The sequence below is a fragment of the Schistocerca gregaria genome, chromosome X (genome assembly GCF_023897955.1).
Source record: "Schistocerca gregaria isolate iqSchGreg1 chromosome X, iqSchGreg1.2, whole genome shotgun sequence".
Taxonomy (NCBI): Eukaryota; Metazoa; Arthropoda; class Insecta; order Orthoptera; family Acrididae; genus Schistocerca; species Schistocerca gregaria.
In genome coordinates this window covers 673,140,337-673,165,208 of record NC_064931.1, presented here as the reverse complement: position 1 = coordinate 673,165,208, position 24,872 = coordinate 673,140,337, and the positions used below count along the sequence as shown (strand labels likewise).

At 41.7% G+C, this 24,872-nt stretch overlaps 1 protein-coding gene across 1 annotated transcript in view; it reads right to left on the bottom strand.

Moving 5' to 3' along the window:
- LOC126297759 (glutaryl-CoA dehydrogenase, mitochondrial-like) overlaps positions 1-23,888 on the bottom strand; it is a 133,283-nt gene extending 109,395 nt beyond the window's left edge. Inside the window, exons 1-2 of the mRNA XM_049988933.1 lie at positions 23,410-23,888; positions 10,023-10,052 (exon numbers count right to left, since the gene is read on the bottom strand). Of these exons, the coding sequence (XP_049844890.1) occupies positions 10,023-10,052; positions 23,410-23,485 (106 nt within the window). The 5' untranslated portion in view covers positions 23,486-23,888. The remainder of the gene's footprint in view (positions 1-10,022; positions 10,053-23,409) is intronic.
- Positions 23,889-24,872: the final 984 nt, after the last annotated feature.

The window sequence follows — 24,872 nt, the reverse complement described above, 5'->3', positions numbered from 1 at the left end:
TCTGTCCAGTGAATATGGAATAGAGTGTTAGTGAGTGTAAACCTCAACAGTGGCAACTAGTATTTTCCGGACCTGTTGAGCTTCAATTACACTGACATGTGGACTCAAAATTGCTGCACCAATGACTGGCACAATAACAGTTTCAGCGATAGTTGGACAGGCAATTAGTGGGGCAACAGCATCAGCAGTTGGTTTTACAACAACAGTTGTCAGCGTTGTCTGTCACGAGATGCCTCGCCTGCAGCTGTGCCTCCATTTCCTTCCTTTGTGGATGGCGTGGGACACATATTTACAGCACCTCAACCACCATTTTGTGGTGTAAATGATGATCAACACCAGTCGAAAGTGATAGTTCATATTTCTTCCACGATCCTTCCAAGCTGCGTTAGCTTTGCTCCACAAGTTGTCTCCTACAGCAAACCCTGATACTTTGTCATTTCCCAATATTTGCACTTTGTTGTCAGACCACTACGGAAGTCAGTCTTGAATAGCACGTGCAATATTGGGTCATTAAGCTTCACAGCCTTAATCGTCATCATGTTTTCACCTGCTCAGCAAATGCTTGTCGAAGATTGTATGCTGATTCTATGATTAGGGAGCCTCTATTTCAATTTAAACTGGATATTTAAGCGTGCACACGAACTATGCACCATGCAGATCCTTCCTTGGACGATTGCTATAGGGCTTTCGAACTGGAATAGTGAGTGGACTGTACAGGGGAATCTCTTTTTACTACACTGGCTGTGACGGCCAGGCCAGCAGTACACATGTCGCAAGCACGCACCAGGAAAACTGAAGCGCACCCTGGAATTCTGAGTAAACAACTTGTACCTCACAGTCATTCTGAGTTGCACAATGACACATCAAGTGTTCCCACTAATAGTTCTTTTTTGGAGGTTGTGTCTCCTTCCATGCCTGGCAGGCACATGGGGCAGTGCCATCTTCGCTCATTCCCTCAGTATTTCTACTGGCATTTGCACGAGTGCTGCCTACACCAGTTTGCTATCAGTTTTGCCATGTCATTCATGGTGACATTGCTTCCATGTGCCATGTCGTGCCTGCACAGTGGATTAGTGATGTGGCCACGCACACAGTATCATCTTTTCCAACTGACTCCATTCACACCATTGGCACTGTCTTAGCCTGGCAACAGGGAAACCCTTCAAACTCCTACTCATGCAGCATTTCCAGGTGAATGCTGGCACATCTGTAACCATTTCAGAGTAAGGTCATGGCCTGTGGCTGTGGGTTTTCAACAGAAGTCTCATATAAAAATGTGTCCAGCATGCTTTCATTTTTGATGGTTTGTTTTGGCACAGCAGAAAACGTTTTTGGGTTAATGTTTTCAAGTAATCTGGGTTTTCCATTTCTGAGAATGTTTGTTTAGTCTCCCTGGATATTCTGTTTTAAGGTATTTAATATATGATGACCTCATTTTCGAAACTGTTCGCTCCATGTTTGGGTCGGGCAGTATCTGTCGAGGTACGCCTTCAACTGAACCATGTTCGTCCCTGTGTTCCGCACTGATGCCCCCGATTCCTCACATCCTCCAGGACACAGTGAAGACGGAACTGGACAGGTTGATCACCCTTGATGTGGCTGTCAAAGTTTCTTCCAGTCAGTGGGCTTCACCACCCACCATTGTCAAAAACCCAGATGACTGTCTCAGTCTGTGTGGTGATTTTAAGCCTATGGACAACTAGATGATAGTAGATTCTTTTCCAATTCCATGTCCACAGGATCTGTTCTCCAAACTACAGAACAGAGACTGTAACAAAAAGACTGATCTGTCAGGCACAAATTTACGGCTGCTGTTACACACAGATTCCTGTGACCTTTGACTTGTACAGATATAACTGGTCTCCATTTGAAATCACTAGTGCCCCAGCTCTTTTTCAGTGCTATTTGGAACAACTGATTCAGAGCGTTCCCCCATGTGGCAGTTATTTAGATGACACCAATGTGAGAGGAACCAAGCACCTCCAGAATTTGCACTCCTCATTTTCTCACTTATAGTCCAAGGGCCTGAAATGTAACCTTAGAAAGTGTAAGCTTTTTCAGCCCTCAGTGGAGTACTTTGGCCTCCTCCTCTGCAAACAAAACATCTGTATGACCAGAGACCATGTGCAGCCATCGATAAAATGCCCCACCCCCAACTCTGGAAGAACTACACTGCTTTTTGGCGAGGATTTGCTACTATGGTCGCTCACTTTATGTGGTCATCTGTGTGTGAGGCAGCATTTCTTGCACTAAAACAGGCTCTGCAATTTGCGCCATGCCTCATCCCATACTCATCGGGAAAGCTCTTCTCTTTGACACTGATGCCCCACAGCATAGACTTGGCGTGGTGCTCTCATTCTCATGCCCAGACCCCAATGGCTCTGAACATCCCACTGCTTTCCTTTTTAAATCTCTAAGCAAAGCTAAGCGCAACTTCTTACGGATATTGCCTACACAGTGAAATGTTTATAACTGTCTGTACTGTGTGAAGTTTCAATTTATCATGGACCACAAGCTATTATTCACATTCTTTGGTACTCAGTCGAGACTCCTGGACAAACCTGCACAAAGGCTTAAGTGATGGGCAATGTTTCCACCCACATACACATACAACTTTCTCGACAAACCTTCTGGTTGCCATGCAAATACCAAGGGTCTGCGTCATCTGCCGGATGGCCCGGATCCAGAGTTTGACAGAAGCCACTGTTCATTATTTTTCAACTAGACTTTGTTGACCTTTCAGGAGTTCCACTCAATGTGCGGCTCAGACATGGGTGGACCTGACACTCTGTTGTCTAGTGGAACTGGCATGGTTGACCTGAAAGATTGCCCAATGACACCCATGGCATGCTGGGGACATACTTCACCCTCCATCCTAGCTCTCCTCCTGTAATGGTGTTCTCCTCCTCCAGACAGAACAAGACTGGCCTCTTAAGTCATTATTTGGCCAGCCCTGCACTCAAAGGTCCTGGATCTTCTATGTGCCAGTCGCTGGGCTGTTTCCTGTATGAAGCAACTGGCCCTTTGGCATGCCTAGTGGATGGCCACCAAAACCAATATCTGTTTGATCCTGTACCACGTATGCCTGCAAGCAGCTAGCTCACTCCCCCCTCCCTCTTTCAAGGTTTTTCTGCCCTGGCTCCATTCTTGGGATTGTCTTCACATTGACTTTGCCAGCTCTTTTGTGATGGATGTGGCCCATTGTGCTCAACTCATTCTCCAAGTTTCCTTATATCCAACACTCGCCTCTACTACGTCAGCAAATGTCATTCGGGCCCTGTTTCACATCTTTGCAACTGAGAGTCTCCTATCAACCACTGACCCAGACAACGGTCCCCGTTTGCCTCTACATAGTTCACTGTTTTTGTGAGCACCAACGGATCACACACTTGCTCACTGCCCCATTCAACCTGCAATCCAACAGTGAGGCGGAACAGAGGGTACAGGTTTCAAGGAGAAGATGTCGGCCATGTACACTTTGCTTCTACAGATGAGGCCCTAAGAACCCTGCTAAGTTATTGCATAGTCAGCTGCTGTGGACTCTCCTTACACTGCTGTCTCCTCGAGGATCTTGGCTCCCGTGCCTCACACCTGTCGCCGGTTCCAGCTTGGCATCTCGGTTTGGGTGCGATTGTTCGCTGTTCATTCTGGGTTCCTTATCTGGCAGTGTCAACATAATCAACTACGCTCCATATTGCCACAGTTGGCATCTTCAGCCATGGACGCCATGTCGCCTCACCCTCTCCTGACTCTTCTTCATCCACCAGCTGTGCCTTGCATCAGCTAGCCCCTCAGTGCCCAAGTGCTCATAGACTGCACTCAGGCACTACAGTCTGTCTCTGTTCCAGATCCAGCAGAGGTGGGTCTATCTCCACTGGCTGCTCCATGCACTACCACTGCTATTGACAGTCCTGGGATTGTCAACATAGACATGCAGCCTATCTCGGACTCAGCCCCACAAGGGGCCCTCCCACCCCCCGTACCAATCATTGCCCTGCCAGCAACTTATCACAGTTGGCACTAAAGGGGCCGCTTCTGCCACTGTGTCATATGTGCCACCTTTGGGATGGGGGGGAGAGGGTGATGTAACCGACTCGGACAGTGAGATGTAGGAGATTAGATTAGATTAATACTTGTTCCACAGATCATGAATACGACACTTCGTAATGATGTGGAACGTGTCAGGTTAATGAAAGATGTCTGTACAAGATATTACATTACACAAAATATTGCATGACACTAATGCTTAAGTTAGTTTTTTTTTCCTCCCTTAATTTATATCTAAAAATTCAGCCAATGAGTAGAAGGAGTTGTCATCTGGAAATTCTTTTAATTTATTTTTAAATGTTGGTTGACTATCTGTCAGGCTTTTGATGCTGTTTGGTAGGTGACCAAAGACTTTAGTGGCAGCATAATTTACCCCCTTCTGTGCCAAAGTCAGATTTAACCCGGCATAGTGAAGATCATTCTTTCTCCTGGTGTTATAGCTATGCACACTGCTATTACTTTTGAACTGGGCTGGATTATTAACAACAAATTTCATAAGTGAATATATATACTGTGAGGTTACTGTGAGGATCCCTAAATCCTTAAATAGATGTCTGCAAGATGACCGTGGGTGGGCTCCAGCAATTATTCTGATTACACGTTTTTGAGCAATGAATACTTCTCTACTCAACGATGAATTACCGCAGAATATCATATCATACGAAAGCAGTGAATGAAAGTAGGCTTAGTAAGCTAATTTACTGAGATTCTTATCACCAAAATTTGCAATAACCCTAATAGCATACGTAGCTGAACTCAGACGTTTCAGCAGACCATCAATGTGTTGCTTCCAGTTTAACCTCTCATCAATTGACACACCTAAAAATTTTGAAAATTCTACCTTAGCTACAGAATTCTGTTCAAAGTCTATATTTATTACTGGAGTTGTGCCATTTACTGTACAGAACTGTATATACTGTGTTTTATCAAAATTTAAAGAGAGTCCATTTGCCGAGAACCACTTAATAATATTGTGAAAAACATCATTTACAATTAAATCACTTAGTTCTTGGTTTTTGGATGTTATTACTATACTTGTATCATCAGCAAAAAGAACTAACTTTGCATCTTCATCAATATGGAATGGTAAGTTATTAATGTACACTCCTGGAAATTGAAATAAGAACACTGTGAATTCATTGTCCCAGGAAGGGGAAACTTTATTGACACATTCCTGGGGTCAGATACATCACATGATCACACTGACAGAACCACAGGCACATAGACACAGGCAACAGAGCATGCACAATGTCGGCACTAGTACAGTGTATATCCACCTTTCGCAACAATGCAGGCTGCTATTCTCCCATGGAGACAATCATAGAGATGCTGGATGTAGTCCTGTGGAATGGCTTGCCATGCCATTTCCACCTGGCAGACTCAGTTGGACCAGCGTTCGTGCTGGACGTGCAGACCGCGTGAGACGACGCTTCATCCAGTCCCAAACATGCTCAATGGGGGACAGATCCGGAGATCTTGCTGGCCAGGGTAGTTGACTTACGCCTTCTAGAGCACCTTGCGTGGCACGGGATACATGCGGACGTGCATTGTCCTGTTGGAACAGCAAGTTCCCTTGCCGGTCTAGGAATGGTAGAATGATGGGTTCGATGACGGTTTGGATGTACCGTGCACTATTCAGTGTCCCCTCGACGATCACCAGAGGTGTACGGCCAGTGTAGGAGATCGCTCCCCACACCATGATGCCGGGTTTTGGCCCTGTGTGCCTCGGTCGTATGCAGTCCTGATTGTGGCGCTCACCTGCACGGCGCCAAACACGCATACGACCATCATTGGCACCAAGGCAGAAGCGACTCTCATCGCTGAAGACAACACGTCTCCATTCGTCCCTCCATTCACGCCTGTCGCGACACCACTGGAGGCGGGCTGCACGATGTTGGGGCGTGAGCGGAAGACGGCCTAACGGTGTGCGGGACCATAGCCCAGCTTCATGGAGACGGTTGCGAATGGTCCTCGCCGATACCCCAGGAGCAACAGTGTCCCTAATTTGCTGGGAAGTGGAGGTGCGGTCCCCTACGGCACTGCGTAGGATCCTACGGTCTTGGCGTGCATCCGTGCGTCGCTGCGGTCTGGTCCCAGGTCGTCGGGCACGTGCACCTTCCGCCGACCACTGGCGACAACATCGATGTACTGTGAAGACCTCATGCCCCACGTGTTGAGCAATTCGGCGGTATGTCCACCCGGCCTCCCGCATGCCCACTATACGCCCTCGCTCAAAGTCCGTCAACTGCACATACGGTTCACGTCCACGCTGTCGCGGCATGCTACCAGTGTTAAAGACTGCGATGGAGCTCCGTATGCCACGGCAAACTGGCTGACACTGACGGCGGTGGTGCACAAATGCTGCGCAGCTAGCGCCATTCGACGGCCAACACCGCGGTTCCTGGTGTGTCCGCTGTGCCGTGCGTGTGATCATTGCTTGTACAGCCCTCTCGCAGTGTCCGGATCAAGTATGGTGGGTCTGACACACCGGTGTCAATGTGTTCTTTTTTCCATTTCCAGGAGTGTATATCAAGAACAGTAAAGGACCTAAGATCGAACCCTGTGGGACCCCGTGCTTGATAGCCCCCAGTTTGAGGAATCAGCTGTTGTATTAACATTACATGAACCACTTATTTCAACTTTCTGCATTCTTCCAGTTAAGTATGAATTAAACCATTTGTGCACTGCCCCCCTCAAACCGTAATGATTTAGCTTATCTAAAAGAATTCCATGATTTACACAGTCAAAGGCCTTTGAGAGATCACAAAAAATACCAATGGGTGATGTCTGGTTATTCAGAGCATTTAATATTTGATCAGTGAAAGCGTATACAGCATTTTCTGTTGAAAAGCCTTTCTGAAAACCAAACTGACATTTTGTTAGTACTTTATTTTTACATATATGGGAGGTTACTCTTGAATACATTACTTTCTCAAAAATTTTTGATGGAGCTGTCAGAAGAGAGATTGGGCGATAGTTGTTGACATCCGACGTATCCCCCTTTTTATGCAATGGTTTTACAATGGCATATTTCAGTCTATCGGGGAAAACACCCTGCTCCAAAGAGGTATTACATACGTGGCTGACAATCCTACTTATCTGTGGGGAACAAGCTTTAAGTATCTTGCTGGAAATGCCATCAATTCCATAAGAGCTTTTACTTTTCAGTGAGTTTATTATTTTACTGATTTCAGAGGGAGAGGTTCGTGGAAATACAGTTGTTTCAAACTGCACAGGTATGGCCTCTTCTATTAGAAGTCTTGCCTCTTCTAGTGAAGATCTAGATCCTACTTTCTCCACAACATTTAAAAAATGATTATTGAAAATATTTCCAATTTCAGATTGTTTGCTAGTACACTTGTCATTCAGTTTTATGGCACTAAAGTCTTCCTGTGCTCTTGGTTGCCCTGTTTCCCTTTCAATAATATTCCAAATTGCTTTAATTTTATTATCAGAGTTACTGATCTCAGACATGATACACATGCTTCTGGACTTTTTAATAACTTTTCTTAGTACCGCACAATAGTTTTTATAATATTGAACAATTTCGGGGTCAGTACTCCCTCTTGCTGTTAGATACAGTTCTCTTTTACGGTTGCAAGATATTCTTATTCCTTTAGTTAGCCAAGGTTTTTTATATGTTTTCTTGGAATTATGTTTCACTGTTTTCTTGGGAAAACAATTTTCAAATACCCTTAAAAATGTATTGTGAAATAATTTATATTTCTAGTTTGCATTGTGTTCCATATACACTTCATCCCAGTCTAGCTCCTTTAGTCTTTCCCTAAAGTTTGCAGTGTTTATATTGTTAATTGAACGCACTGCTTTGAAATTCTGATTTGATATACTGCATGGAGCTATGCCATGTACTGTAATTAGCTGTGCACCATGATCTGAAAGACCATTCTCAACAGGATAAGCATTTATGTCCTTAAACTTATCTTGGTCTATAAAAAGTTATCTATCAATGTCCTGCTGTTCTTTGTTATCCAAGTAGGAAAATTAGTGACGGAGCTCAAATTGAAAGAACTGAGTAATACTACAAGGTCATTCTTCCTATCACACTCTTTCAGGGAATCAACATTGAAATCCCCACAAATGATAATTTGCTTCCCCCTGTCCGACAGATAGCACAACAAAGCATCCAAGTTTTCTAAAAATAGCTGGAAATTCCCTGAGGGGGACCTATACACTGTTACAATTATGAAAGTGCCATCGTTTAGTTTTAGTTCAGTGGCACATGCTTCCATATGTTGCTCTACACAAAATTTTTTAGTTTCTAAATGTTTTGCGCTGTGGAAGCTTTTGACATATATGGCAACTCCTCCTCTCATCATATTATCTCTACTTACATGTGCAGCTAATTTGTACCCATTGATGCTAACCTTTTGCACATCAGTGACAATGTGATGCTCAGACAGGCATAGTACATCTATTACATTCTCAGTTTCTATATCTTCTAAACAAAGCAGAAGCTCATCAATTTTATTCTTCAATTCCCCAATATTTTGATGAAATATACTAACATTTTTCATTTTACTTTTGTGAATATCTTTAACTTTCTTAACATCTTTAGTACTTGCCTGGCTGAGTTTCCCACTGGACACTGATCTTACACTAAAAAAGAGTTACCACCATGAGATGTAGTTCCTCCCCCCTTTAAATTTCCTGCTATCAGCCCAGCCAGTTTACCCTTCCCCTTCTTGTTGAGGAGTAGCCCATGTCTAGTATAGTCCCACCTACAGAGTGAATCAACAGGAACCACACCAATGTGTGACCCCGCATCAGATCCAAGTAGCCGTTCCAACTCCAAATTAACTCTCCTGACAGAAGAGCTCAAATGAGGCCGGTCGTGGCACTCCAGAACCGACACAAACCCAACAGTGGTATGACTCAATGCCGATGCAATATTTGCCAGGTCACACTCTATGCTGTACCCCGGATCTCTGTCAATACTGTTGTCCGGCCCACCCACAATAACCACGGTATCTCCCTTAGTAAAGCCTCTACATAGTGAACCTAAATCCTCTGTAACCTGCCCCAGTCTAGCACTAGGTTTGAAAAAACTTGTGACCTGGTATTCTGACCCTAATTCCTCCTGCAGAAGTTGGCCCACACCCCTAACATGCGAACTACCTAGCAACAAGACTTTCTTTCTCTTTGCACACTTCCCTACTTTCTTATTCAATTTGCTGCTGAAAGCTTGTTGAGCCCTGTCTACATCTACTTCTGTGAGAGGCTCATCAGTTTCCGACTGAGGCAACAGGTCAAACCTATTTTGTACATTAATAACAAAGCTGTCAGAAGAATTTCTTGGCCTGTTCCTTATGCCTGTTGCCACTTCCCACCCCTGTTTACCCTTCTCCCCCCTTAACCTGGACAGTTCTCGTCTAGCCTCATCTAACTCAGCCTGAAGGGCAGCAATTTTCCCCTCCTGTTCCACAATCTTTCTATCTCTACTGTTATCAGAACTGTCTGAAATCAATCTATACTTGATGCCTGCCGCCTGCATTGCCGATGCTGCTGTGAGCGGTTGCCACAAGATCAACACTGGAGAGAAGCCTTGAGGCAACTGTTGGATCACCTGGCAGGATCCAGTGGCTGACCTGCTTGGCTTAAGCGGGCGCTCTGCCAGGAATGCCAGTTCCCACTGGTGCTATGTAAGATATGCATTTTATGCCAGTCATCTTGTGGTGACAACTACTGCCTCATAACCAGACTACTCTTGGACTGTGTGATTCTGTACTTCTTGCTCACCATGTGTCTATGGAGTGAATACAGAATAAAGAGTGTTTGCAAGTGTAAACCTTAACACAGCTGTAACAGTTTCATATACTTCATCTAGTTACAAGATGGATAATTTATTTTTGAATATATATGAACATGAAATCTACAAGGCCTGTATGTGGGGGTACATTGAGGAAATTGGAGAACTGTTACACTGTGAGAAGCAAATATTATAAGTTTGTCATTACCTTTAGTTTGGCTTCGTTCAGATGAGAGGACTGATGATACAGAATAAATTTTGTCTTAAGGAAAAATAAAATCATATAAGAATAAATAATATCACATTAGATACATTTAACATTAGAAAATCAGTTCTTGGCAAATGCTTACCGGACATCATTTACATTCTCTTTTATAACAGCACCTACTAAAACAAAACAAATTTCATGGACATAACATACGAGTTCTATTTGTCATAACCTAGTATGTTTGAATAATACTCTACAGGACTGTTCCCTGACAGATGCTGAAAAAGGCGTCGCAGAAGAAATCACTATGTGCAGCACATCATTTTAAACTTATATAATTATATAAGGTCAAAAAATCAACTGAAATTTCTATCATTAACCCACACAAATCCTGGATAAATTCTCTCATGTGATGCATGTGATTAAAGCTGTTATTTGTAACTTTAAATATAAAATTAAAAAGAAGGTTTTAAGTGTAGCCCAAACACATGACAAAATGAATCATTCACTGTATGGCATTTTTGTTGAGTATTAACAGCCTCCCAAGAGTGAAGATGAAGGTTTGACAGGAAACACAAACCAATTATCCCGATTTTTCAAGCTTAAGAAACTGCTACAGTACTTCCTCACATGGAATAGGTAATGTGTCGGGTGTTGTTGTTGTTGTTGTCTTCAGTCCTGAGACTGGTTTGATGCAGCTCTCCATGCTACTCTATCCTGTGCAAGCTGCTTCATCTCCCAGTACCTACTGCAACCTACATCCTTCTGAATCTGCTTAGTGTACTTATCTCTCGGTCTCCCTCTACGATTTTTACCCTCCACGCTGCCCTCCAACGCTAAATTTGTGATCCCTTGATGCCTCAAAACATGTCCTACCAACCGATCCCTTCTTCTAGTCAAGTTGTGCCACAAACTTCTCTTCTCCCCAATCCTATTCAATACCTCCTCATTAGTTACGTGATCTATCCACCTTATCTTCAGTATTCTTCTGTAGCACCACATTTCGAAAGCTTCTATTCTCTTCTTGTCTAAACTAGTTATTGTCCATGTTTCACTTCCATACATGGCTACACTCCAAACAAATACTTTCAGAAACCACTTCCTGATACATAAATCTATATTCGATGTTAACAAATTTCTCTTCTTCAGAAACGCTTTCCTTGCCATTGCCAGTCTACATTTTATATCCTCTCTACTTCGACCATCATCAGTTATTTTACTTCCTAAATAGCAAAACTCCTTTACTACTTTAAGTGTCTCATTTCCTAATCTAATTCCCTCAGCATCACCCGATTTAATTTGACTACATTCCATTATCCTCGTTTTGCTTTTGTTGATGTTCATCTTATATCCTCCTTTCAAGACACTGTCCATTCCGTTCAACTGCTCTTCCAAGTCCTTTGCCGTCTCTGACAGAATTACAATGTCATCGGCGAACCTCAGTGTTTTTACTTCGTCTCCATGAATTTTAATACCTACTCCAAATTTTTCTTTTGTTTCCTTTACTGCTTGCTCAATATACAGATTGAATAACATCGGGGAGAGGCTACAACCCTGTCTCACTCCTTTCCCAACCACTGCTTCCCTTTCATGCCCCTCGACTTTTATGACTGCCATCTGGTTTCTGTACAAATTGTAAATAGCCTTTCGCTCCCTGTATTTTACCCCTGCCACCTTTAGAATTTGAAAAAGAGTATTCCAGTCAACATTGTCAAAAGCTTTCTCTAAGTCTACAAATGATAGAAACGTAGGTTTGCCTTTTCTTAATCTTTCTTCTAAGATAAGTCGTAAGGTCAGTATTGCCTCACGTGTTCCAACATTTCGACGGAATCCAAACTGATCCTCCCCGAGGTCTGCATCTACTAGTTTTTCCATTCGTCTGTAAAGAATTCGCGTTAGTATTTTGCAGCCGTGGCTTATTAAACTGATAGTTCGGTAATTTTCACATCTGTCAGCACCTGCTTTCTTTGGGATTGGAATTATTATATTCTTCTTGAAGTCTGAGGGTATTTCGCCTGTCTCATACATCTTGCTCACCAGCTGGTAGAGTTTTCTCAGGACTGGTTGTCCCAAGGCCGTCAGTAGTTCTAATGGAATGTTGTCTACTCCGGGGGCCTTGTTTCGACTCAGGTCTTTCAGTGCTCTGTCAAACTCTTCACGCAGTATCGTATCTCCCATTTCGTCTTCATCTACATCCTCTTCTATTTCCATAATATTGTCCTCAAGTACATCGCCCTTGTATAAGCCTTCTATATACACCTTCCACCTTTCTGCCTTCCCTTCTTTGCTTAGAACTGGGTTGCCATCTGAGCTCTTGATATTCATACACGTGGTTCTCCTCTCTCCAAAGGTCTCTTTAATTTTCCTGTAGGCAGTATCTATCTTACCCCTAGTGAGATAAGCTTCTACATCCTTACATTTGTCCTCTAGCCATCCCTGTTTAGCCATTTTGCACTTCCTGTCGATCTCATTTTTGAGACGTTTGTATTCCTTTTTGCCTGCTTCATTTACTGCATTTTTATATTTTCTCCTTTCATCAATTAAATTCAATATTTCTTCTGTTACCCAAGGATTTCTAGCAGCCCTCATCTTTTTACCTACTTTATCCTCTGCTGCCTTCACTACTACATCCCTCAGAGCTACCCATTCTTCTTCTACTGTATTTCTTTCCCCTATTCCTGTCAATTGTTCCCTTATGCTCTCTCTGAAACTCTGTACAACCTCTGGTTCTTTCAGTTTATCCAGGTCCCATCTCCTTAATTTCTCACATTTTTGCAGTTTCTTCAGTTTTAATCTACAGGTCATAACCAATAGATTGTGGTCAGAGTCCACATCTGCCCCTGGAAATGTCTTACAACTTAAAACCTGGTTCCTAAATCTCTGTCTTACCATTATATAATCTATCTGATACCTTTTAGTATCTCCAGGATTCTTCCACGTATACAACCTTCTTTCATGATTCTTAAACCAAGTGTTAGCTATGATTAAGTTGTGCTCTGTGCAAAATTCTACTTGGCGGCTTCCTCTTTCATTTCTTAGCCCCAATCCATATTCACCTACTATGTTTCCTTCTCTCCCTTTTCCTACACTCGAATTCCAGTCACCCATTACTATTAAATTTTCGTCTCCCTTCACTATCTGAATAATTTCTTTTATTTCATCGTACATTTCTTCAATTTCTTCATCATCTGCAGAGCTAGTTGGCATATAAACTTGTACTACTGTAGTAGGTGTGGGCTTCGTATCTATCTTGGCCACAATAATGCGTTCACTATGCTGTTTGTAGTAGCTTACCCACATTCCTATTTTCCTATTCATTATTAAACCTACTCCTGCATTACCCCTATTTGATTTTGTGTTTATAACCCTGTAGTCACCTGACCAGAAGTCTTGTTCCTCCTGCCACCGAACCTCACTAATTCCCACTATATCTAACTTTAACCTATCCATTTCCCTTTTTAAATTTTCTAACCTACCTGCCCGATTAAGGGATCTGACATTCCACGCTCCGATCCGTAGAATGCCAGTTTTCTTTCTCCTGATAACGACATCCTCCTGAGTAGTCCCCGCCCGGAGATCCGAATGGGGGACTATTTTACCTCCGGAATATTTTACCCAAGAGGATGCCATCATCATTTAATCATACAGTAAAGCTGCATGTCCTCGGGAAAAATTACGGCTGTAGTTTCCCCTTGCTTTCAGCCGTTCGCAGTACCAGCACAGCAAGGCCGTTTTGGTTAATGTTGCAAGGCCAGATCAGTCAATCATCCAGACTGTTGCCCCTGCAACTACTGAAAAGGCTGCTGCCCCTCTTCAGGAACCACATGTTTGTCTGGCCTCTCAACAGATACCCCTCCGTTGTGGTTGCACCTACGGTACGGCCATCTGTATCGCTGAGGCACGCAAGCCTCCCCACCAACGGCAAGGTCCATGGTTCATGGGGGGATGTGTCGGGTATGTTATATGAAATATTGCAACACAGTACCAAATTACCAAAGCCTGCCTTCTTTGGAATTAGAATTATTACATTCTTCTTGAGGGTCAGTGGGTATTTTACCTGTCCCATCTGAAATTTCCCCTTGTTTTCAGTCATTTGCAGTACTAGTGCAGCATTGGTCACGTCAGTTAAAGTTACAATGTCAGATCAGTGAATCATACAGACCCAAGGTGATAGCTAGAAGCTACATAAAAACTATGCATGTTAGCAGTGCTGGTTTAAGGACCAAGTGACCCAAGCCGCTGCATAGGGTGTCAAGCTGAAATGGGTGCCAGAGGCACCTCAACTGTAAGATATCTACAAAGGACATATCGCAATTAGTAGCACCCACTTGGGTACTAAGCTACGAAGCTAAGGGCACACAGGTGCAAGATTTGAACATAATGGGTATCACAATTAGTAGCAAAAAGTGACATGATTGAAAGCATAGAGGCAAAAGGTGGGAGGGTGCAGGAATCAAACAGCAAGTCACTTGTGTGGAAAAATGTTCTTGAATGGGCCCTACGTGTTAGCCAGAAATCGCTGAAAAATTCAAGTCGCGGGCTGAGGCAAGAGCCTGAAGTAGTTCCCAGTCAGTGAAGGGTTCATATATAGTATTTAGTTTGGTAGGCAGTGAAACATAAAGAATATTTCTTCCACTTGTAGCTTCTGCAGTAGAAAGATAGCCAGATAGTAAGGCGACACTGATGCTGTCACAAAGTGGGCTGCAAGGTATCCTGTGAGAATTGATGAATCGCTAGAGAGACCGCCCTGTAGGGCAAGACCTGGAACAGCCGTTCAATGCTGGTGAGCTTCATCTGTGGAGGATGTTGTTTGAATCATTGCAGGGTTCATGAGTAGTCCTGAATTGCTATTGCAATGCCTTTGGTCCCCCATGCCACCTGCCGACGATGGGGGCTGATCACTCCAAGACGCCTTGGACAACCTCATCAATACAATCTGACAGACAGGCAGCGTATATAACACCAAGGGCATATAAAGGCTGGTTGGCTCTGCGAAGTGCCCAGTGTAATAGGCGGTCTGTCAGCCAGTGGAAAGGAAATGACAGATCACCGAAAGTGGTCATTGTCACAAAGGTTGTCCTGCAGTCACCAAAGAAGAAAAGTCACAACATTAAGAAAAGAAATCATTAGATCAATAGCTAAAATGGTGTCATGAGCAGCACTGAAGTGGGTTGGAGAACCATCACTGAAGAGGCACAGACCATGGTCTGCAAGAAGCTGGTCAATTTGAAGGCCCTACCAGATGAAGTGGCACACAGGGGGTCATGTGCATTGTTGTATTAATGCAGTCAATTCAACATATGAAAGCGGCCTACCTGGAGGTAGATAAACATTGCAAATGGTAATTGCTGAGGTTGTTTGTACTTGCACCACTATTGCCTCCAACGAGGTACAAAGGGGTAGCCATTCACCAACAACATCTGAATAAGTCAAAGTATAGACCCCTCCAGATGACCTCTTGGGACCAACATGGTTCTGACAGAACACACAATAACCACAGGGCATAGGAGAATGGTCACCAGTGAAGTATGTTTCTTGAAGAGAAGAGGAAATAAAGTGTTGCAGTTCTGGCAGGTGACAGTAATACCCATAAAAACTCCACTGAATGATCATATGACTGGTGGCCAGGTTACACATGAACGGGCCAGGAGGGCCAGTCATGATGCAGTATCACTGCCTGTCAGCAGTGGGATGGAATCACATCCATAAGCCCCAGCTCAGAATTGGACTGTGTGGGGGGATCTCCAGAGGGACCAAAGGAGCCTTATCTTGATTCTTATTTTTCTTTTCCTCTGTAACCTTTGGTGGACAAGCTTCATTCAAGGGACTATCCACATTGAGAACAGGAACAGAGAAAGAGTGAACAGCCATGGGATCCACAGTATCCTTGTTTGGCGTCAGGGCTCAGGTCAGGGGGTTGCTGAGGAGATGGATCCCATGAGGGAGTCCTGTCACTGGTAAATGCCCAAGAACAAGAATGCTTCTCTGCCAAGTGTGGAAGTGGTTCCTAAAGAAGGTAATGTGGCAACCATGGGAGAGGAGAGTGGTGGGAGATCTGGTTTGGTGAAGGCTGAGATGGGGTATAGTCATAGTATTAGTATAACTTATCATCATACCAGCAGTATGTAGACAGGCATATTTTTTCTGTGCCTCAGCATATGACAGATGGTCAATATATTTGTATTCTTGCATCTTCTATTCTTTCTTGAAAAGTGGGCAAACTAGCAAACTTAAAAGGCGATTTTCTGTGCAGCTGACGCACAAAAGTGAATGTTCACAGAGACTATCTTTGTGGAGTGATTGGCCACAGTTGCCACGTTATGGATCTGCTGTACAACAGGATTATGTATACCAGACGATAACCATCTGAAGCATCCCACAGGTGGTGGGCCAAACAGTTACACATCACACCTGTACATCATGATCTTAACCTTTTCTTGTAGGGCATTCCCTTCAAAGGCTTGAAGGCATCTGTATTTGTAAGATTACCCTTGGGTCCTTTTTTTAACATGTCTGGTAAGATGCACACCTCGACACTGGACATTAGTCCAGTGTTCTTCATATGTCTGGATTGTAAAATCTCTGTGGAAAATGATTCCTTGGACCATGTTCAATGTTTTGTATGCAGCAGTGGCCACACATGCCACCTATACGATCACATGCCTGAAGAGCTGTAGATTAGGCAGCAGAGGAAGTTTTAATTAATAACGAACTATTCCACATTCTCACCAGAGACTCAACTTCCCCGAATTTGTCTTGCATTTCTGACAAAAAATAATTGTTTCGTCGCAGTAAATGTACCCAATCAGTCTGTATACAGGCAAAACATCACAAGGTCATATCTCTCTGCATTATAATAATCTTTCGCGCCTGAAGAGACTGCTGGGGACTTTGGGCCACGAGCATAAGAAAGTTTAGTTTCCTTCATGTGTGAAACTTCTGTCTTGGTACCACCCACCCCAACTGGAGGCTCACCTCACATGTGTCACACAGCCACAGCAATGGCCACCTGGCCAGTAGACTGTTGCCCAAAGTCCCTATGCCACAGCCATGATGGACACAAACTCCTTGGTTTGAATCAGGAGTTCCCAGCTAAGGCATCAACAGTGTGATCCCTCCATGGTCAGGTGGCTACCACCATGCGGGTACTTGACAACTCCCCACAACAGAATGGCCCCCTCCACAACAGAATGGCTACCATGCTGGTTTTTGGGTGCAGTACCTTTGCAAGAAAGGAAGGATTCAAAGAGAGAATGACACAACAGGTGGAATATATGCTGTGCTGAGCAATCTTGCCTGCATTATTTGCACCACACTTCTGTAAAATTTGGAAAAGAAGTAGCAAGTCAAACCCAGCAAGGGGACCATATAGGTAAGAATGAAAAGTTATAGAACCCTATAAGAGAACAAAACGAGTATTGCATCCAAAATCACAAACCAGATTCGGTACCAAGAAGACCATCCAATGGAAAGGCAGAGAGGAAAGAAGAATATAGAAGGACACCCTTGCAGCACAGAAAGGGAAGTAGGTCTGTAAGGGTGGGGCCCCATGGGGCCAAGCAAGCATTCACAAAAGAGATGTGAGCCCCGTGGGGAGACAGGGAGCTCAACAACAAATTTAAAATTCACCGATGAAAGTTTCCCAGTGGGAAAGAAAGGAATAGAGGTCAATAAGAGTTTAATGTCCCATTGGCAGTGCAGTCATTAGAGATGCAGCACAGGCTCAGATTATGAAATGATGGGGAAAGAGATCATCCCCACATTTGCTGGAATGACTTAGGGAAATCACAGAAAACCTAAATCTGGATGGTTGGACAGGGATTTGAGCCATCAGTTTCCCGAATTCGAGTTCAGTGAGCTAGCCACTGTGCCACTTCGCTCGGTGTTTCCCAGTTGGGATCTGTGGACAGGTAGATTGAATCCATTGGCTTTGATTTGTAATGTGATCATGATGCAGCATGTTACACCCTATATGTATAAACAGACAAAGAAGAGAATACTGACAACATTTATTTTGCTTCTACATTATATTTTGGAATGTAGGTAATACTCTCAAGTGCAGCCCAAAATCTAAGTTATGTTGGAAAGTAAATGTTTGGGGGTGAATTGGCAAAGATGACTAATGTGAATGCAGAATTCTAATTGTAGTGACATGTTGATCTGTAGCAGAGCCTGATGTTAAGGTTAGGTTGAAAGATGACAGTTTGGTTGCAGGTTGGCAAATCCAACAAATGCAGTCTCATGACAATAATAATAATAATTTTTGTTGTGCTACATATTTTACATAAATTGGATTTTGATGAATGGTTTATGTCTCATATTTTGATGACATCATGGGTCACAGGAGGCAAGTGACAGTGGCAGAACTGCTTACAGAATACTGACACCATGAGAAACATATTTTACATCATCAACTCAGAACCACAGACATCTAGGTTCTGATCAAAACAAAAGATTTCTGATTCAAAATTTCAGCTTTATTTTTAACTTTTGCATATTTCAAAACTACTCCTTTTTCCATATTAGCTTTACATGAAAATGGTAGTTGTAAAAAAACATTGATACTTAGCTTTTCAATCCTTGTGGTTAACTGTGAACAACTATCTAGTTTTCCTGTTTCTGTATGAGAATATTTCTTTAGGATTTTTCTGTACTTTATGATTCATGCACTTATAAAAACCAACATTCTGAGCTGGATAGAAAAGGAGAGTGGTGATCAAAATGTAAAAGAAGAGAATTTGTAGTTTGAGCTGGAAATTGTGTTTCTGGTGCAGGGCATTAAAACTAATTCCTTAACACAGTGGCTTCAGTATATTTGAATGGTGCTTCTATGTACATTCTTTAGTATAGCATATCTGTATGATTTTTATACACTTGGCAATGTCTTCAAGATTTGGGTTTTGTTGATGCTTATTATGAGTGCTTATCTGTATGTTTACAGTCATTTTAAGAATAAAAGAAATATTTTTTCTGTGTTTTACTGTATCAATGGTGAACCTCTAAACAAGTAACAGTTTTTTAACTGTGTAAACATGATTTATCTAATTTCATTATACAGTACATGCCATGAACAAAATAAACAAACAAATCTGACTGCAACCTAAAAAATATATCTTTCTCTGACTCCAGTAATCACAGGTATTCCTGTATTGCTATTTGTTTGCTAGTAATCTACCCTGTCTCTTTTGGTTAGTACTTCGCCATTTCTCAATTGTGGCAAAAAATATAGCATAGATATGCAACATTGTTGTTATCAACACCAACCAACTCAGCTCTTTCAATACACAACTGACTGCAGTGTTTACTAAAGGCCAGTTATAGCGTTGTCATACATTCACAAAACTCACTATGTATATTGTTGCTACTCCTATTCCAGCCATTTAATATTAAATGCTGTAATCCAAATCATACAAAAGATTCCCATGTTCTATGTGACCTGTCTAACTTTGATACTAGCTTTCACAGCATTTGTGATCTGATATTCTCCACACAACTTATCTTGCATCAGCCGTCTTACACCCTACCCATAACTGCTCAACTAGTGCAAGACTCTCTTATTACCTTATCTTGCTTCCAAAGCATCACTGTCACTCCTATAAATCTGCTGCATCCTACATTGTTATCAAGGTGGCCAAGATTAATTCCCTTCTACTTCATGTAACAGGAGAAGCTTTTTCCTAACAGAAGTTTCAAATGTGAATTTTGCATTTTTTTTTATCAGTTTTTACTTGCTGCCCTTTGTCAGTTTACACCATATCTTTTCCAATCAACCTATCTAATTCGAAGTACTCAATTTCTACTTCTGCCTGAAGGATATAAAGATTTCTTCCCTGTCTCTCAATAATCCTGCCACACCTCCATAACCTCCGGATCCATGGGAGAACCTTACCAAACGCTCTACTAGCCTCGCCACGCTAGTCACCAGAGTGAAAACTGACTCACAGTCTTAGTGTATTATTGCCAAACTGAATCATTTATGGTAACATTCACATTTACCACACAAGATGCTAATTTTACAGTAAGGTAAACTGGTAATGGCCCATTAAACTGCCCAACAGCTAGCAATGCTTATTGATAAGTGCTGCCATTTAAGTTATGATATATTTTTAAAGTTACCTGTCAACATTTGCAACTTACATTTTTATTATTATAACTGAACTAACTGTAGAAAGGTAGGAAATTCAGAGAATGACACTTGGATAAATTTAATGAACCAAAGGTTCTTGAGAGTTTCAGAGAATGCATTAGGCAATGTCTGACTGAAGCAGGGAAAAGGAATATAACAGAAGACAAATAAGAATCTTTTAGAGTTGAAGGAGTGAAGACAGCAGCAGGTCACACAGGTAAAGAAAGAAGCCTAGTAGAAATTTCTGCATACTACGGGAGATACTGAATTTAATTGGTAAGCAGATGAAAGGGAATACAGGTGTCTAAAACATGAGCTTGACAAAAAAATGCAAAATGGTTAAGCAGGAACGGGTATAAGACAAATGCAAGGTTGTAGAAACATGAATTACTGGGGGAAAGACAGTTGGTGCCTATAGGAAAATTAAAGAGACCATTGGAGAAAAGAGAAGCAGGTATACGGCTACCTCACATGGCAGGCCAATACCAAGCAAAGAAGGGAAAACTGAAAGGTGGAAATAAGTGAAGATGAAATGGGAAATACGATACTGTGGAGCACTGAAATATGTTGAGCAGACTACATTCGCTCAGAGTTACTAAAATGCTTGGGAGAGCCAGCCGTGACAAAACTATTCCACCTGGTGTGCAAAAGACGTGAGACAGCAGAAGTACCACACCTTCAAGAAAACTGTGATAATTACAATTACAAAGAAGGCAGGTGCTGACAGGTGTGTATGCCATTGAACCCTCAGCTAATAAATGCAAGATCCGAAATGTTGACAAAAATTACTTATTGAAGAATGGAAAACCTGTTAACAGTTAACTTTGGGGAAGGTCAGTTTGGATTCCAGAGAAATATAGAAACATGTGAGGCAAAACTGCCCCTGCAGCTTGGCTTACCACATAGGTAGAAGAAAGGCAAGCCAACATTTATAGCACTCATAAAGTTAGCGAAAGCTTTTGATAAGGTAGCAGAGATGAAATACAGGCACCAAAAGGTGATCTACATAAATGAGGCTGCAGTTATAAGAGATGAAGGGCATTAAAGAGAAGCTAGAGTTTGAGAAGGGAGTGAGACTGGGCTGTAGTGTATCCCCAATGTTGTTCAATCTGTACATTGAGAAAGCTGTGAAGGAAACCAAGGAGAAATTTGGAAAAGGAATTTAAAAAGTTTAGGGATTAAAAATAAAAACTGACATTTGCTGATGCCATAGCAATTGTCAGATGGCTAAGGACTTAGTTGAGTGGAAAGGACAGTGAATTGAAAATAAATTATACGATGAACATCAACAATTATTAAAACAAGCTAATGGACTGTAGTCGAAGTATATGCAGCAATGCTGAAGAAATCGGAATAGGAAATGAGACACTTAACAGTAATAGATGAGTTTAGCTGTTTGAGCAGCAAACTAACTGAGGGTGGCTGAAGTAGGAAAGATATAAAATGTGAGCTGACAACAGCAAGAATAGCATATCTGAAAACTAGGAATTTGTTAAAATGTAATATAAATTTAGATGTTAGAATGTCTTTTCTGTAGGCGTTCCTGTAGAGTGTAATGTAATATAGATGTGGAGCCCCAACAATAAGCAGTTCAAAGAAGAAGAAAATAGAAACTTTTGAAATGTGGTGCTATAGAACAATAGCAAAGACTCCACAGGTAAGTCGAATAACTAATGAGGAGGTGCTTAATCTAATCAGGGTAAGAAAGAAATTTATGGTACAACTTGATTAAAAGAAGGGATCGGGTTGATAAGAGAGACCCTGAGTAATCAAGTAATAGTTCAATGATGGAGGTGAGTGGAGTAAAAATTTTACAGGAGACCAAGGCTTGAATACAGTAAGCAGGCTCCAATTGAGGTTGGTTGTGATAGATACCCAGAAGTTAAGGGGCTTGCATATGATGAGATTACTGTATCAATCCTGTCTTTGAAATGGAGACCTCAACCATGTTTATTATGAATAAATAAATTCCTTGCAGTCTGTTAGTTTAGTCAAAAGCTTTACTTTTTAAAAATTTAATCTACGATCAGGCTGTTCCAATGAAAATGTCTGCTGCAGACAATGCACTAATTTTATGTCTCCAGTGGAGTGTTGAACTATGCGAGGTAAAATTTTTAGAGTGGTGGGGAAAAGGGAAATATGTGGTTGATATAAGAGTAAGATGGATATAAATACACTGCATATAAAAATAGATTCATAAAAGTTTCAAATAATGAAGGAAAAATTTAGATATATTTTGATAACGTCAGTTTATCTTTGAGATGGATAAATCGAATTGCATGGGAATTATGAAGGAACATTAAGAGTTTAACACATTTTAAATGCTGAGATAACTAGACACAGATTATGTGATAAATTGGGAAAGAATTATATGGAACCCCCTCCCCTTGATTTGTCCACAGAACAGTTTTGGTATTCACCTTAAGTGATTTAGGTAATTTATACAAAACTTAAATCTCAATGGTTAGCAGGGAAGTTAAGCACTATTCCTGCATTATGAGTCCAATGCCTTAACCATTACCAAACATCATTAGGTTACCCTATAGGAATAAAACTGAACAAAACATTTATGATGGATTAAAACAATTTCATGAATGCCATCTGCAATCGGGGAGAGCACTACTGCCATGCGGCACACACAAAACTAATGTTACTGCATTTTCAACATTGAATCTACCCACAATAGAACAAAACATCAAAAGCACATTGTTTGAGAATCAGCAACAACTGAATGATAGCTTCCTAGTTTCATTTTATTCCACTAATTAGTGTTCGTAGAAGGTAACTTCAATGGTCTAAGTGATGATGCTTTCAACCCCAACACAAACAGTATGTCCGCGTTTGTTCACTGTATGGGCAACTCATTACATATGGGTATCGATGATTACGGTTAAACTGCACGAAATGAAACAGGCTATAATAATTAGGCTTACGCAGTTGCAATTGTTACTCTAGCTATATGATTAAAAACAGAGGAAAATGCATAATCTAGAAAATGAACAAATTCATTGATTGGATAGGACGTGGTTAGTAGCAGATCACACGGAGGACTGAACGAAAATCTGTACATCGTTAATGGTGCAGTACATGTCTATAGGTGACATGTACTGCACCATTAACGATGTGCAGATTTCTGCACGTGACGTTTCCAGTACTTACAAGGTACTCAAATGCGAACACTTAACAGTACGCAACGCAGGATTACTGGCATGAATTTTTAACTAACGATCGTAGAACTTCATTTGAATTTACAAAGGATACATCTTACTTGTTCAGCTTGAAAAAACTGTTTACGAATAAAACTACGAATCACTTTATTCAGAATTGCAGAACACATTTTGACGATATGCTTCTCTACTACAAGAAGCTCAGAAGTTTACATAATCTCTTTAGCTCAACGTGACATTCTCATAGATAACGAAGCTGTTGTTTTTTTTCGCTCAGGGCGAAGTACAATTTCAGAAAATTGCCACTAACTCTTGTTGATATAGGGAGTTGCCAACTTAATTTTCTCGCGGTTTTGTCTTCAAGTCAAATGACAAGAATGGAACCTAATATTTAGGTATTTTAGAGACTGCCAACATAACACAAATTCGGTGGTGGTGGTAGTAGTAATAGTAGTAGTAACAACAACGAAATGTTACGCTGCTTTACGTTTGCGCAGAAGAGCATTGCGTGTTGGCATATTAGAGTGGAATTCGGATGGGCGCAAACCTGGAAATTGGAGGTTTGAGCAAAACTGCGTACATCTGTGGGTGCAACTCGCATCTGCATACACAAATCGTAGTGTATGGGCAGCCAAACAACGCAAATCTGGCGAGCGAGAAGTGTTTCAGTCAGCTGTTTGTTCAAATTCCAGATAGTGTGTTTCAATTTTGCGTACACAGTTAATTCTATAGTAGATATGCTTCAGTGCTTTAGGAAATTCATTGCTGAATTTTTTGAAGTATGTAGGAGTCATCCACGTTTGTGGACAGTTAAGACCAAGAATTACAGCGATCGAGATGATAAGACAGCTGCTTACAATTCTTTAACAGAGACAACAAGAGCAGTTGATCCTATGACATACATGGGAACTGTAGTTATAAAAAAAGTTATCTATGTGGACTAAGTCAGAATCATAAATCTGCATGCTCTGGATTTAGAAACATCACTTACTACGATGACCTGAATACAAGATTGCTAGTAAGGCCAATTCTCACTGCTCGCTGCTCGTCACGTCATGTCACTGTTTTTCTGAAGAACTTGCGGAAATTAAAGAACCCATGCTCATATTGAACCAGATGCATAACCAAAAGGAGCAGAGCAGAGAGAGAACATTTATAGGTCACATCTTAAATGCAAAAAATTCCACAAAGCTAAGCGCCTTCCGGCAAAAAAAGAAGAAGAAGAAAACTAGCATGTTGTGTGTATGTGGTTTAAGGGCGCTCAACGTCGAGGTTATCAGCATAAACTAGCAGTAGAAAGAGATGCTAATAAATGTTAGGCTGTATGGCAAACATGGGGACACATCAAAATGCACACAAGCCGCTCTGCTTGGTCTTGAGGAATTAAATGTCTACTTTTTAAACTTGGTTAAAGAAATACGAAACAATATCAAAAAACAAGTTCATCTGCAGTGGACCTGATTGGAGCCCCACTGCCAAGCGACAGGCATTTCAATAGAGTGTTGTCACGTCTGCTGATATTATGAAAGCTGTTTCCAAATTTTCAAATTCTAAAAT